The sequence below is a fragment of the Venturia canescens genome, chromosome 1 (assembly GCF_019457755.1).
Source record: "Venturia canescens isolate UGA chromosome 1, ASM1945775v1, whole genome shotgun sequence".
In the NCBI taxonomy this organism is placed as follows: Eukaryota; Metazoa; Arthropoda; class Insecta; order Hymenoptera; family Ichneumonidae; genus Venturia; species Venturia canescens.
Window position 1 is genome coordinate 15,212,810 of NC_057421.1, and position 15,347 is coordinate 15,228,156.

The 15,347-nt window shown below is 37.3% G+C and overlaps 2 protein-coding genes across 4 annotated transcripts in view; one reads left to right on the forward strand and one right to left on the reverse strand.

Moving 5' to 3' along the window:
* Positions 1-450: 450 nt before the first annotated feature.
* On the reverse strand, positions 451-2,681 carry Pfdn5 (prefoldin 5). The gene is made up of 2 exons (XM_043418447.1): positions 2,364-2,681; positions 451-1,341 (listed from the first exon to the last, which is right to left on the reverse strand). The coding sequence occupies exons 1-2, from the start codon at positions 2,566-2,568 to the stop codon at positions 1,061-1,063; spliced, it is 486 nt and encodes a 161-aa protein (XP_043274382.1). The 5' UTR covers positions 2,569-2,681; the 3' UTR covers positions 451-1,060.
* Positions 2,682-3,116: 435 nt separating this feature from the next.
* LOC122419552 (rhotekin-like) overlaps positions 3,117-15,347 on the forward strand; it is a 66,003-nt gene continuing 53,772 nt past the window's right edge. The window contains exon 1 of one of the 3 annotated variants that reach the window (XM_043434216.1): positions 3,117-3,318. In XM_043434216.1, the coding sequence (XP_043290151.1) occupies positions 3,172-3,318 (147 nt within the window). In that variant the 5' untranslated portion in view covers positions 3,117-3,171. Of the gene's footprint in view, positions 3,319-5,027; positions 5,253-15,347 lie in introns of those variants that run through there. The other 2 variants (XM_043434213.1, XM_043434214.1) reach the window with 2 other exon arrangements.

The following is a 15,347-nucleotide window of genomic DNA, read 5'->3' on the forward strand; positions in this document are numbered from 1 at the left end:
AAAGCATCGTGACTACACTAATATAGTAAGTAGATGACGAAATGTAAATAAAGAATCGAGAAGTATATAGAAAACAATTTGTGTCCTGGACGATTTTTCGAGTCGAACAAGTTGTTATTGAAAGAAATTTATAATTCTTCGTGCCTGTTATCTCAGATGAAATTATCGTTGATTATCAAATTTTACATGAATTTATTGTTCATGCATCGTTTTGAATTATCATCTTTTTTTAAATACTGGTTAAGCAGGAAAGGATGGACATCGATTCAGATCTCTCAAAACTGTGCGGTTAAACGGCTAGGCGAATTACTGACTATTCCAAAAAGGAATTGAGAAATTGCAGGAAAAATTTTCTCCTGCTTTTATGAATGCAAAAGTTGTAACATAAATTAATTTCTTTTCTTATAAGCAAGGCAAGGTCGAAGCGAATAATAATCACAAATAACTTCATTATTTTATAATAATATTACTTTAATGTGAGGCATTTTTAATAATAATAACAAACTATTACAAAATCTATAGGTCTTTAAGTGTAAAAAAGAACGAAATAGATGAGGAGTCCGCAAAGATTTACTAACAGAGGGCGATGAACAAAAAGAATTGAAAGATTCGAAGGCTCACTTTAGTCGAACGTATGGACAATGAGTTTGAATTTTTCATCGTTTACATATGACTCAATTTTTCATGTGATCCGTTGCCCAACAATTCTGAGTCTTATAAGCACGTAAACGTTGGTCAGCGATTATTTGTATGAAAATGTGAATTCTCAGGGTCCATTTTCAATGGAGGGTTCAATTGAAAAATGAGTGATGTTTCCAATATCGTTCAAGAAACTCTGTACCGAATTGAATTCAAATTAGAAAGAATTGATAATGTACAAACGATGTTCAAGATTATTCGTTCATTAAAATTCAAATTGTTTCTTGGGCTTTCTATTAGATTGTGAGAAATAAAATGTGATGCGTTTCAATAGTGTAAGTTTTGATATTATTTTATCTCTTTAATTCAGGGATTCTGAAATTTGTCAGTGCTTGACAGATTTATGGCCAACGATTAGGCTTTATGCTTTTTCAACACCTTCTGCTTGAGGTAAAGCACTGAGCTTCATTTTTATAATGCGCATAGTTGTGTCTTTTATTTTGTTCTTCTCCATGCAGACCATTTGAATTTTTTCCATTTGCTCTGTCACATAAATGACTCTTCTTTTGAAATAATCCTTGGCGTCTTCAATATCTTTCTCAACATAGTATCCAGTACCGATATCAACGAGAACAGTCCCTGTGCCTGCCAACTTTCCTGGTACGTACATTGAATCCGTCAACGGCACTAGAATTTCTCTTCCTAAGGGAATAAAACAAACCAAAAAGTTTAAGCATGATATTTATTCGAAGGAATTTGATAACTATGACCTTGGGATTTCTAGAAAATTTCATCTACTGCACTCAAGAGTCAACTACAAAATGATCAGAATCATACATCGCTGCTTGAGTATCTCTTGGCTTCAGTTTAAATTAAATATAAAAATGGTGACTGAATCCTCGTTCTAAACATTGAACGCTTGAGAATTATATTAATATTGAGAGACTATATTCGTGTTAACTATTTATTTTTATACACTCATTTCTCCAACCTAAATTATCAAATTCAAATTGAGCACCAAAGATGATCTCAATGATTTATTTTTTTTCCAATCCAGAAAAATAAATGACTGTTGAAGAAAACTTATGTCAAATGATCGTTGGAGTATCATCATCTTCTATTACATTGTTGATATTCAAGCGGACAAACCGTAATAAGCACATTTGAATATGAAAATTTTATTGTACAAAGAATGTAAAATGACGCTGAACTTTTCAACATTGGAGTCCAACGAAATGATCTAGAAAACCCTCCAATAATTACAGTAATTCTCCAATTTCGTTCCCTGCCAAATTCGCAATTTGTAGTTTTTCAATTTGCACCGATACTTCGTGAAATAAAAGAATTGTTGAATTACAAATGTTTTTTCGTTCATTTTGTTAGACTCCAACGTTGCAAAATTCAGCATCGTGATGTAAAATGGATTTTTTTAACAGATATTGAAACTAAAAATTTATGAAAAATATCCTCTCTGGATTTGAACGTATTTAACCTTGCAATGCTGACACTTCTCAACTATGGGTTCATACAGAAATCGTGATAACATACCAAGTTTTGGTACGTATGAAAATTTTAGTAGATACATGCGTGAGTTTTTGGGGTTAATCCTTTATCAGAGTATCACTTTTCTAACCTTCATGGAGTACACGTAAAATTTCATGACTAAAATAATAAAATCGAAGAACGATAGATTGGAAAAAATTTCTGTGAATTTGGAGACTTACCCTTGGACGTCGGTGTTACTTTTTCGAGACACACACTAGACTCTTGGTATTTATTTTGAGCTACTTTAAGGGTTTGAAGAGAATCTTGGAAAACCGTGAGTTCTTGATCAATTTGTTGCTTAAGTTGTCCGAGCTGTTGGAGGTTGAATGTTTTCAAGTCAATTTGTTGAAGGTGCGGGGCCTCAGTCGCTGATATCGTCGACATATTTATTGTGTAGTTAAATAATCCTTGTGTAATTCAAAAAAACAAGATTTACAGCGGCTTGTCAAGAGGTTACCGAAATCACCGTTCGACATAAATATAACAAGGAATAAGGAATATGACCAAACACGGTCATTGGATTGGAATTACAAACACGAGCGCCATCCTTTTCACAGAACTATTTCATCGCGTGGAAACACTCATGCTTACCATCAATTGGTAAAAAATTTCACATCAACCGCAAACTTGAGCTACATTCAATAAATAAGAAAAGGAAAACAAAAAAGAAATCCGAAATTTCCAAAAATTCGATATATTTGATCTCTTTTATTCAACGATTAGAAGAAAAGAATAATTTCATATTACTCCACTGATAAAAACCTGCTTTCAATGCAAAATTTGCCATCAGACTATTCATGATCAAACTGCTCTTTGGATAATATCGGTTAAGTGTTATTGCCTTTAAGTTTGTTTCGTCAGATGTCGTGACAATGACACAACTGTTGCATCGAAGCACGTTGCTCTTCGTGAAGCTTCTCGCGACTTCATTCTCGTTCTGAAGTTCTAACCGGCACTAGACGCAGCAAACGACGCTTAAACGCAAAAATGGCACCTCGCAAGAAAAGTGTCAAGTCGAGTCGCAATTTTTTAAACACCATACTAGATAAGGAAAACAATTATTCGCGGGGTTTGAGTGACTATCAGACGCGAGTTCGAAGGAGGGATACTATCAGAAACGCTCGGCTCCAAGCGGTAAGTTTTTGTCGAAAAGAAACAACATCGTCCCGTCATATTTTCTCTCTCATTTTTTCGCTTGCACCCACTCACTTAAGTTTTATTTTTGAGAAATTTCAATTTATCGACACTCGGTAGAAAAAACCTTTCACATCGGTGTATTTTTTCGAGCGAAAAAGTTTAAACGCTGCGTTATTGCATGGGCAGACGACGTGGCATTATGACGTCCTTGCAATTGTTCATGTTGTTTGTTTATTTTATGCCCTGCATCCTGCGTAATGATATGTGCACAAGCCCACGATTACGATAGAATATATATTGAGAGCAACAAAGTGCTGTCAAATCTCCTTATTTTTTTCTCGCCCATCATGTCAGAATTCGGGAATCAATTGAACGGTTTTTTTTATATCCTGTTCCCACGCCCCTTAGCCGGCCGTTACGTTTTTAACATTCAAATCGCTGTGGGTGCACGATGGTATCAAGTGTAGTCCTCACTTCCTCCAACAGATGGCAGTCAACCTGCTGTTTCAATCATCGAGTGTTTGGTCCACGTACGGTTTGTAACTTGAAAATGAAAAATTTTCAAATGAATCGATTCTGCTCCATGAGATTTGTATAATTATCACTTTATCGATTATTCCAATTTTCAATCTTTCATTTTCGAAGAACGTGTAAATTAATCAAGCCCCATACATTTTAACCTAAAAATTTCGGGGTATCTGAAATTTTGAGAAGAATCTTGCAAAAAATTGGATGGTGTGTTTCAAAATTTACTGACATTTCGAAGTCGTATAACAATGATACGAAAGCAGGGCAGTTTTCTTAGTTTCTAGACTACATATCTAGATGTATAACAATCATTTTCAAGTCCCGTAAGTTCGTGTCATTGACTGAGTCCCGGAACTCATTATCCGGGTAATTAATTTATAGTTGATGCTTGAAAAAGAACCGTTTTCATCGTAACGAAGACATTTTTATTAGAATTTTAATCTTTTACCGCATAGCTGGGAAGAAGAACCAGGGGAATTTGAATCCCATTACGAATTTTCGGCTCCTCTCGAATTCTAAAATTCCCGAGTTACCGAAAATAATTAATTAAGTTGTCGAGAGCAACCGTTAGGAGGTCGGAGTTGAAATAGGGTCGAATAAAAAATCAAGCCAACGATAGTTCACGACGTAATTGATGTACGAATCGAGTTGATGGAATGAGTAGTAGAAAGAGAGTTGATTCAACGATGGAGGGAGATTCTCGCCTTGCAAGGTCATTTATACACGGTGGAATCCTCTTTATCTCGTTACGTTGCTATTCTGCGCTATTTCTCTCGCCTCTTTTAGTTTCATTGTCGTTGTTGTTTTTTTTTTTTTTCACCAATCGTCCTCCATTTTCTACCTTGTTTCTGAAAACATGTTTGTCTCGGACCACACTTGGCCACCTTTCTTTCGCTTTCTGTTTTCATGTCTCCCACCACGTGCTCTTCCCTGCTTCTATTCTTCTTTCGTAAGAAATAAAAAGAGTGAAACGAAAAGAGAGCAAGAAGGCAACGGTGAGAAAGAGACTCAGAGAGAGAGAGAGAAAAGAAGAATAAGAAAGAGAGAAAGGTGGAATAAAGAGAAAGAGAAAGAGAGAGAAAATGTTTTGCCTCGTTCCCCAGTCCGGTATACTTGACTCGCACCACGAGTGGCGCTTCGAGTGAAACAGCTCGCCGTTCATTATCAGTGTTGTTTCGATCGTCGCGAGGCTCGCGAGTGAGTGTTGTGTATCTCGGATATCGAATATATATACAACGGTAAATCCGTTTTCGTCTCAAAACGTGTTGTTTTTTTTTCGTTTTTCCCTGATTGTGGATTCTTCTTTTTTTTATGTCTGGTAAGAACGATTGTCTAACGCGCTCGTTCCACGCAAAAAATAATTTTCAACGATTTAATAAAAAAAACAGCCAACAGCCCTTCTGGTGAGTTGATTGAATCGTGAAAAAAATTCGAAACGAGCATCGACCAGCCATTTACAAATGCATTTTTTCTTCATCAAATTTCCAGAATTTACCGTTTCAATTTCCCACTTTTTTTTTTATTCCCCGGATTAGGAGAAAGCAATTAGAATCCGAGTATTTTTTCTCACAGTATCTCATAACTGTCTCACCTTATTTATTGAACCCCATCTATTCAAAGACGCGACAGTTTCGTCCTGTGATTTGAAAACTCAATTAAACTCGCTTCCCGATGTTTACAACTGTTTGAAATGAAACCAATTTCCACTAATCGTGCAAATCTTTCGAGATAGTTCGCGCGTCTTTGCACAAGCAACTCAGTTCGATGAACTTCCCATCAATAATTATCGAGTTCCAGTCACATTTTAATCACTCCGGAAAAACAAATCAAAGCAAGTCAAGAGGCAACGCTGTTTCGATTATTTTCGACCCTGAATTCATGGAAGGGCGTCACAGTTCCACGAATTTTTAATACGAAAGCTGAACTTTTTCTGAGAACGCGCTGTGTTTCTACTGCTGCTCGAGTCGAAAATGTTACATTAGCAAAAGTCGGTGAGAAGTTTTGGAGGACACTGCGTGCTCCCAGACAGATCGTCCACACCGATATGGGCATGGACTATCCTCGTGGTTCTGTCGCACGAATATCGTGCGAAAAAACGTAACGTGTAACCTTGATACTGTGGCAAACAGGCAACCTGTTTCGGAAAAATAAAGCGTTACGGTGACGAGGATGTGCAACAGACGAGAACAGAAACCAATCGGTTTTATATCGCCTGCCAAAACCACGACGCAATTCGTTGAATTTTTCGATATTCCTGCCAACCGATTCGCTCAGACGTCTCGTCACTTTGTGGCTGGAAAATATGCTCTGAGCTTCCCCAAAATTTTGTTTGTCTCCGTTCCACTCTCGCGATCTTCCTTTGAATATTCATTTTCCGCCGAAACATTATCGTGAGCATGGAAGAGGACGATATAACCTGTGTTTGAAAATTCATTGAAAAAATTTAAAAATTCGATCATTAAATTACGATCCGTAGCAACGAAAGCTTTCTCCCTCGATCTTCAAGTTTTTATCGTTTGCTCTCTGTCGAACGAATATTCTGATTGGTAAAGTAAGGCATTTTGTAAGCCGCCATTAAGGAAATGCTACAATCACGATGACGTGTCCTAAATGTGAGATTTCCCCTTTTTTCATCCTCGCATGTCGTGCTTGTAACGAAGCTGTGCGCGATAACGAATGCAAAGATTTTTAATTCAGTACGTTTAACAAATAAATAAGAAATATTGAACTGCTGACCTACCTACTGGAACGTTGTAATACAGCCTGAGAGCTCATTTTCTTCAGTCTAATCCGTGCTTTGTAGAGAAAGTGAAAAAAAATAACACTCAAATCGAGTACGGAAATTGTCGGGCGATTTTTTAAATGAGCAATTTGGCAAATGAGTGCAATTAGAAGATTGGAAACGCAGAGGTGAGAGGGGAAGGAAGTAGATCATTTTGAACAAGAAATCGAATCAGTGGAAAAGGCTTTCAAACAAATTTGATGATTGGCTTCGTTCAGTTCGTACGCTATTTTTTGTACTCGAATTAGCGCAAATTTGTCGCTTTTTTTTGAACTTTACAACATTTACGAACAACATTCAAAGTTTTATCGACGTCAGAGCTTATTTTGCTTCTTTTGTTAACAAGATCAGAGGCAAACGATATTTAGTAAATTATCGCGGAAAATAGAGTAGAGCGAAATTGTCGAGATCGATAAATCATCGGCGTACTTTACGCTCCGAGATTTTGTATGGCATCTCCCATGTTTTTTCTCGGTGACAACCTCGCCTCGCGAAACCGTCTATGTAAATCGAGTCGAATCGGGGCTTCGGAAATTCGATTAGAGTAACCAAAGGATGGTAGGAAGGAAAAAAGAAATAATCGAATGAGGTCGATTTTTCGACCACGAATATTCGAATTTTTTTCATTATTCCATTTTACTATCACAATAAATACACCTTGATGACATTTTGCTATCGCGAATTGAGAGAAAAAAGATGAAACACAATGAATATATAAATCGTTCATAAAAGATCATGCGTTACTTGTGATTCAAAGAAGCAACTGAACTTTTTTGCTCTTTTAATGATCAAAGAAACGATTAAAATTTGTTCTCTCAATTATTAAAATTCATTTTGTTGAGATTTTGATAAATTTTTAATATAATGATAGCGGTTAAAATACTTTCGTAGTAAAATCGTCCAGGAAAATGTGACAACAGCCATTTTTTATTTACATGCGTATGTATATTTACATTTTAAGGAGGAACATCAGCTTCCCGTAAAGTGAGGTTATGTGAATACGAATTTCATTGTTTTTATCTCAATTATCTAGGTTATGTAAACCCTGTTTGCTTTATTCATACGGGATTAACCCCCAAAAATACGTCATTTTTGGGTGGAATTTATGTGATATATTAAAAAATCGACAGAATTAAACGACCACCTCAAATTTTGCACACATGTTCTTTAGAGTTCAAACTGTGGAATAGTACTTTTTTTCCAAACTATCACCATTTTTTATTTGTGAAAAGATGCTGGGATCTGTGGAGTTATTTCCTATGCTTAGGTGTTAAATATTCGAAGTTTGGAAATGATTTACTAAAAAATGGCTGAATGAAATGGATTAATAATTGGAGAGGCTATAAAAAATATATCCAAAAATTTATTCTAAAAGTTTCATTATGCTATCACCACTTTTCTCAAGCTCATGTTCCTCCTTAAGATGATGGATCAGTCGGTAATCACAACCGTGAGTGCGAGAGAGATAGCTGCAAATTTTGAAAAGGAAATTTTTCTACATCGTTCGTCTGATCGAAAAAATAAAAATGTCATCGGATTTTTGCGATCGTGCTGCGTACGATGACATTTTTATTATTTTAATCGGACGAACGATGTCAAAGAGTTTCAATTTCAAAAATTCGAGGTGTGATTACCGACTGATCCATCATCTTAAACCAGCTGGCTCAAGGTGTTGTCAAACCTTCCACTGTTTACCTCGTTATTACTCGTTAACCTCAAACAAGAATTTTTCTGTTTCCATTATCAAGTGATTTTTACCGGTAACAAGGCTTTCTCAAGACATCATTCATATCTAAAAACATTAAAATTTCTTAATCTCGTTTTTGGCTCTAAAGTTGGGAGGATGCTATTTCATCAAATCCAAATCGTCGCTCAGGAAGTGTGCCTGCCATGAGAGGCTTGTATAACCCTTCAAAAAACGTGATTTTCGTTAATTGTTTTTTTGGCAACCAGGCGGTCGAGCCTACAATAATTTCGAGAATATTTACACGGTGCATATTTCTAGCATATTTCGAAGTTTCGACTCTTAAAGTTGGAATTTTCGATTTCCATTAGATTCGCGTGAACTTCCTTAGTGGCCTGTTCCCAAAAATTCGTCACGTGAAAAAGGATTACGATTAACATAGGGAAAAATCGAAATAATGAATTTGGCAAAGATTCTGCTCCCGAGCATAAATGTGTCAGCCCCGTATGAACTTCGAAAATCTCCTCTTGAAATATCGAGCCTTCAGGAAACCGTATTCGCGTGAGAAATGAATAAAAACCTCGATAAAAACAGATTTCCCAAATTAACACAGTTCCTCATGCATTCCAATATTTTTCTCCTCCGTATAAGCGAAATTTGTTACTTTTGACAAGCAATTTCAGAAAAAAAAACCTGCATAAATTCTAGCGTATCAAAAATCCATTTAAATTTTATTGGAGAAAAATTCACTAGAGACTAGAGAATCCAAGTGAATATTTAAAAAATTGACGGATGATGGCGGTTATTTTATGTTCGAGTCGACATCGCCCGCTCTCCCCTAATGAATAAATATTTCTCATTTCGTACAAATGACTTTCGACGAAACATGTTTATTGAGGAAAAATGAACTTCCCATTCAAATACGTGGCCCTCGATTCGATTTCGACCGTAGTCACGTAGCGATCGATCAAGTTTATTCGTCCCTCGGAGAGCCCAACGTCGCAATCTTCAGCCTCGCATGTTCCGACCGAAGGAAGTTTTCGAAAATCGAGACAGCGCTTATTTACAAACAGAATACGACATCGCTGTTATCGCCGAGTCCTAAGCGAAGCTTAACACTGTATTCAAAAGCCATCAGGTTTTCCTGTCGCTGTACATTGATTATGCAACTTCTATAGGCGTTTGATGACCGACTTATGAGAGTGGAATGTTTGTCACGCCCGGTTAGAATTCAGCGAGGCCGTGCCACGTGCTCTCTCACGTACGCATTTGTCGCACGAAGCTCGAGTGTACCGCGTATCAATTCATTTTATCACTTTCATAATAGCTTTACAACCGTTGAGAGATCATTTTGCTGCTCTCGAGTTCGCGATGTGTACACGCGTGATTGTAACAACAAATTTGGTATCGAATTAACCTTACAACGTCGAAGTCTCGTTCGGAACAGTGCTAGGTAACTGGGAGGTGAGGAGGAACGAGAGAATCGAGTGCTAACATCGACATTAGCCTTTTCTTTTTTCGTAATATTTGTCAAAATTTCATCATTCGAAAAACTTTTATTTTTGAGTACAAAAAGACTCGATTCAACGTCGAGCACGTTAGACAAACGTGCTTGTAACCTTGACACCTTATTCGTCGCTGATTTTGAGGGTCGATATTTCTTCGCCTCGTTAAACGCGTTGCGAAATAGGATCGGGACGATCCGGTCGAAGCCTCTTGAATTAGTCGTCGATTTTCATTGGGTTTAGCATCCTTTTTTGGAGCTCCTCATCGTCGTGCCTTTTATTCAAAGTGTAAATATCCTTGAAGAATGATCCGAAAATGAAAATTGTATGACTGCAACATTGTGGAATTTCTTGGCTCGATACCTATGCTATTTGAAAAGTTAACCGTTTTCCATAAAAGTGTATTGCGGCAAAGGTTTGTTTGGCATAGACCGCGACGTGGATAAACGCTCTTGCAGTGCGGATCGCACGAGTAAAATGATGGAAGACGAGTGCATCGAGTAGAGGAGAAAGTAAGGACGATCGTTACATTTTGTTCTTGAGATTGTGCTCATGCAATGCAATAGAAATATAATTCACATCGTCCGATGAAAAATTGGACTTAAAAAGTGATCTTAAACTAGAATTTTGCAGATGACAGTCCAAAAAACTTTATTTTCGCGTTAATATTTGCAACTGAAAAGAAATAAGGAGTCTGGGACTGAAAACGAATTAATTTAATCCCTTATTACAGCGAAGTTTTCATTGTTGGGGCCTCTGAAAAATTCGCACTCCATTAGGGCTCGTGAGAAAAGTTTTTCCGTTGTTTTTCTCCCGCACATTTGAACTCGATTCGTCTCGGTCCAGTTTTTGCAGGCTCGTGGTTCTTGAGAGATGAAATAATGCGCGACGTTGAGTAACAGCGGTTAAATACAATTTTGCGACACCCTCTTCGAGGAGGTGGAAGGGAGGAAGGCAACTGGGAAAATACGGTGTTGCGATGTCTCAAAAAAGAGGAAAAGAGAAAAAAAGAAGGTCGACGTGTTTGGGGGATCGAGCATGCACGCACAATGGTGCACGTTATATTTGCTGGTAACCGAATACAATGATGTCCCCACACGTGAACGCCTCTCTATGATCCGCAAACTCGAGCGTGGGTACAAAGACACTCGTGGATTCCATTGTCTCTACTTGACTTTTTCGTTTTGACGTTTTAACGTCGCGCGAGGGGGTCAGATGAAAAGACTGAAACGATGAGTTCTTTATTCTTCGCTAAACTGGGAATAAAAACCGCCATTCGCAAATTACAATTGCAGAAAAAAGAAAATTTCGCTCTCGCATTTAATTACTTATCGGGAATAAAAACCAACGCTTCGGTGACGTTACTGGGAACCTTCATTTTTCACTTTATTTACTTTTTCTAAACGCTCCAGTGAACTGTGCCAAAGCGATGAAAAGTCATCGTTTAATTTTATTTTCATGCATGTGTTATTCAGTCGATTAAAACAAAAAAAAATTTATTGTGGGTTGAAAATGTTCGAAATCATTTGTACATTCACGTTTTTTTAATACGCTTAATATAGAACACGAGTCGATTAGAGAAAATTTTTTTTTTTTATTCCCGGTCCGTCAGAAGTGAAGCGAATTTCTCGTGCGAGAGAGAAGAATTCGATCAACACGAGGCAAGATCGATAACGTCGATGCTTGTGTTGAACTAAGCAGATTTTTTCGATCGTTTTTTGTATTAGAGGCGAACGACCTAAATCCGCACGAGTTCGATCGCAAACGAACCGTAACCCGTTATCCTCGAACAGACCAATCACCGGTCTACGCCTAACAATATTTATTATTATTGTTGTCGTTAGCATTGTTCTTTTTATTTTGATAAATATTTACTGGGGAAATGAATCGACCATCACTTTTCAACGAATCGTGAACAATTTTGGCGTTCAGCTATCGCTGGGAATGCTATTTTCTATCAAATCGGTTTCACCTTCCTGACAAACAATAAATCCGAACACTCGTGGACTCCGAATCGATGGAAGTTTCTCTCACGATTGTAGTGAATTTTTCGTAAAAAGAAAATAGCAAGAGTCTCCAAGAATCAACGTTTATTTGTCGATTTTTACGGGCTGCGAACAGTGCAAACGTTGGAATTTTAGGTGTTTTTTTTTTTTTTAAATTATTTTATTAATAAAAATTGGTTGGATGGATTTAAATAAAACCTTGTTACACATCTTTTACACACTCAGAAGTACTGGAAAAAAAATTTGGAAACTTTTTTTTCATCCTATTTTTTTGTACAATATGTTGAAAATGGCACCCCTTGAATGGGCGTTGACAGGAAATCTCCAAAATGGAACATCTCAGGATAAAAAACCAAAAATATTCTCAAAATATATGCTATCAGCTGTTGCATGACATAGGGGATTTTCAAAATATTTCAATTTTTAAGGATTTCTCGGTAAAAAATTGTTTATAAAAGACCAAAAAAAAGCTGTCAAAAAAAGTCTAGGTTATGCTGAAAACATACGTTTTCCCTTCAAAATATACAATTTGAATCAAGTCGCCGGGATAAAAAGTCTTCCCCATTATTTTGACTTTTCACAGAATCACAGAAATTTAAAAAAAAATGATATCAATAGCACGCATATTCGAAATGGTTCACGCGTATATGATCGCTGTTCATTATGAAATCGTGCAATTGGATCGGAAGATTTGTGAGATTGTTTCTCGCGATTGTTGTTTCAAATGAGTCATTTCGCATTTTCAGTAACATGCGTTGACTCAGCTTATTTTCCATTTATGGAATATTTCCGTACGTAAATATGAGTAACGATGAGAAATACGAGGTAAAAAAAGTGCAGTAGAAAGAACGAAAGGAGAATTCTCGAATGAGAAAGAGACGGAAACAAGAAGGAAAAGCAGAGAAAAGTGGAACACGAGGATCAACACAGCTGTCTTGATACCGCGCTATTAAATATGCTTCTAATTATTGTGTACCCGCCGCGGGAAATATTTTTTTCTTCCTTTTTGAACTATCATTCTCTGATAGAGTCGTTCCGGTACAAACACAACGCCGCATAGGCCATAAGAAAGTTTATCACCGAGGTATATGGCACGCCATTGGTATTCAAGATCAAACTGGGTTAAGAGTTCTTTCTCTCCGTGATTTTAGAACACTCCGTGAATGCAACTCGCATTTGATACTTTACTTCGCAGTTTAATCACTATCTTTTCAGCTTTTACTTGACCTGTTATCCTCCGCAAGTTTCACGGCGATTAGCCCCTTTAACTGTGAGCCGGAGCTCGGAGCTTGAAATCGAAAGATTTTTGGTCAACTTTGTTCTTTTTTAACGATTTTTCAAGTGATTTGAGAAAACCTTTACATCGTCAAATTCTACTTTGAAATAAGTTTTTTCACTCGGTAAGAATCTTTTGATTTTCGTGATAAAAGAAAACATTAAAAGAGCTGAACTTCGGTCGACGCGTTCTCGAATTAAATGCAACGTTTTACTAAAAGGTTTTACGTGATCGGAAACGTTTAGACGTCATTGGGAAATGAGCAGAAGGGAACGTTGCATCATCTAGTCACACCCGCGCGTCTCCTCTTAGCCCAGGAATTTAGTACTTTGAACTCGGCACGTGCTTTGTACACGCCATATTTCGTAACAATAAGAGCCTCCGTATCCTCGGGCTTGTGCCATGTGCGAGAAGATTCAAGTTTTCTTTCTATATTCTGATGAACCTGTTCTACCTTTCTTGAAGGTATTCCTTTCGCATGACCGTATTTTTTGGTGGCGCAAATTGGGGCACTCGAAATTTTGACTAATTGCTAACTTCAACATTCGGTAACACTTTATTTCTATCGTCCCTATGAATTCCTTACATTTTTTTCTATCTGTGAGACAGTTTTTATCAGGAATTTAGAATTATTGAATAAAAATGTGGTGATGATGGAATCTCGATAAACTCCCGTATAAATTTTACGATTTTTGAACTTTTAATTCTTCATTAAATCTTCGATAGCCTGATCTCAAATTTCGCCAATCTATTCGCGCGTACTTTTACTTTACTGTAATTTAAAATCAGTTATATTTGGAGAATATTCGGGTTAAAGGAATACCTTAAACATACGAAAATTTATTTTCCTTCACATTATGAGAAGCATCTCAGGGACCCTCAAAATACGGTTGCAATCGGGCAGGTAGAGAAGCGAAAAATTTTTTCGTTCTTTTGCTTCGTCATATAAACTTTTTACCGCTTGAATGAAATTTCGAATTTTCCTTCAAGCCTATTTAAATGAATGAAACTCCAATTTTCTGAAAAATTCAAGCGACGCTCAAATGACAACAAAAACTAATTGCACTCCGGAGGGACATTGTTTGTCGTTTTTATCTTTCTCTCATCATAGAACTCATCGAAACTCGCCGCGCGAGCGAGAGTGAAATCCCCCGTTACTTCCTGCACATTGTGTCTTTCTGGTCTTTGTCCCCGCCTATATTTTGCTTGCATGTTGTCAACTATTATATCCCAGTAAACACCGGTTTCATTTTCGTTCGGAACGTTGCTTCCGCTTCCCCATCTTCCATAATTAACAATGAAATCATAAATCTATAGATATGACAATAACAGCGCGATGCTGAAGCCTCTAAACGTAATTTGAATTTAAAAAATGGAGTACTCCAAAACTCATTTGTACATGATCATTTTTGAAATTCTTCTCCGCGTCGACGTTCAAGTTGTTCGAATGCAAAAAAAACTATTTTCAACCAAAGAAGCTCAAAAAATTCTCATTTTTTCCTCCCCGATGTGCGTTTCGGTTTGAAAATTCAAATTCCCGTTGATTAGCGTAGTCCTTAAAACCGGAAGTCTTCCCTCGATTACGACTCACTCTCGATACCCGCCGAAATGGCGAGGAGCTTAATGGCACGAAATAAGAATCCCCGAGATCATTGAAACGAGGAAATACCGAAGATTTTTCAAGAATACTCGATCACGAATATTCCGTTACATCACAATTTTCAGTCCAATGAAGGATTTATTAAAATCGACATAATTATTGGCGAGCAACGTGCGTGTTTACGTATCGGGCTGTGCCTTTGCTCGGATATTATTTGTCGTTGGCATGCGCCGGGTATTTAACATTTGCAGCTGCTTCGAAATCGCCTCCCGGTAAATTTCTTTCAGTCAGTCAAGTAACTTTATACTCCCGAGCACTGTAAAGACCGCGAAGCTAGACGAGGGTATAGAGGCGGGGAGAGAGAAAGAGAGAGTCGAGGTGTGTACGTGCGACGAACGTAATAAATAGCGAGTAACTGGTCGCGAATAGGAATGCGGAGAACCCACTCACACTCGTGAATAAATCTACGTATCAGTGTTCTACACAACAGAAGACATGCCGGGGAATTGATCATTTAATGAACCTACAAATGCCACGTTCGATGCCGTTTCTATTCCTGAGTTCTGATCAATTCTCGAAAAAAAAGAAAGGAAAAAACGAAACTGTTGAGAAATTAACGATAATCGAGCCCTCGGTATAGTCCAA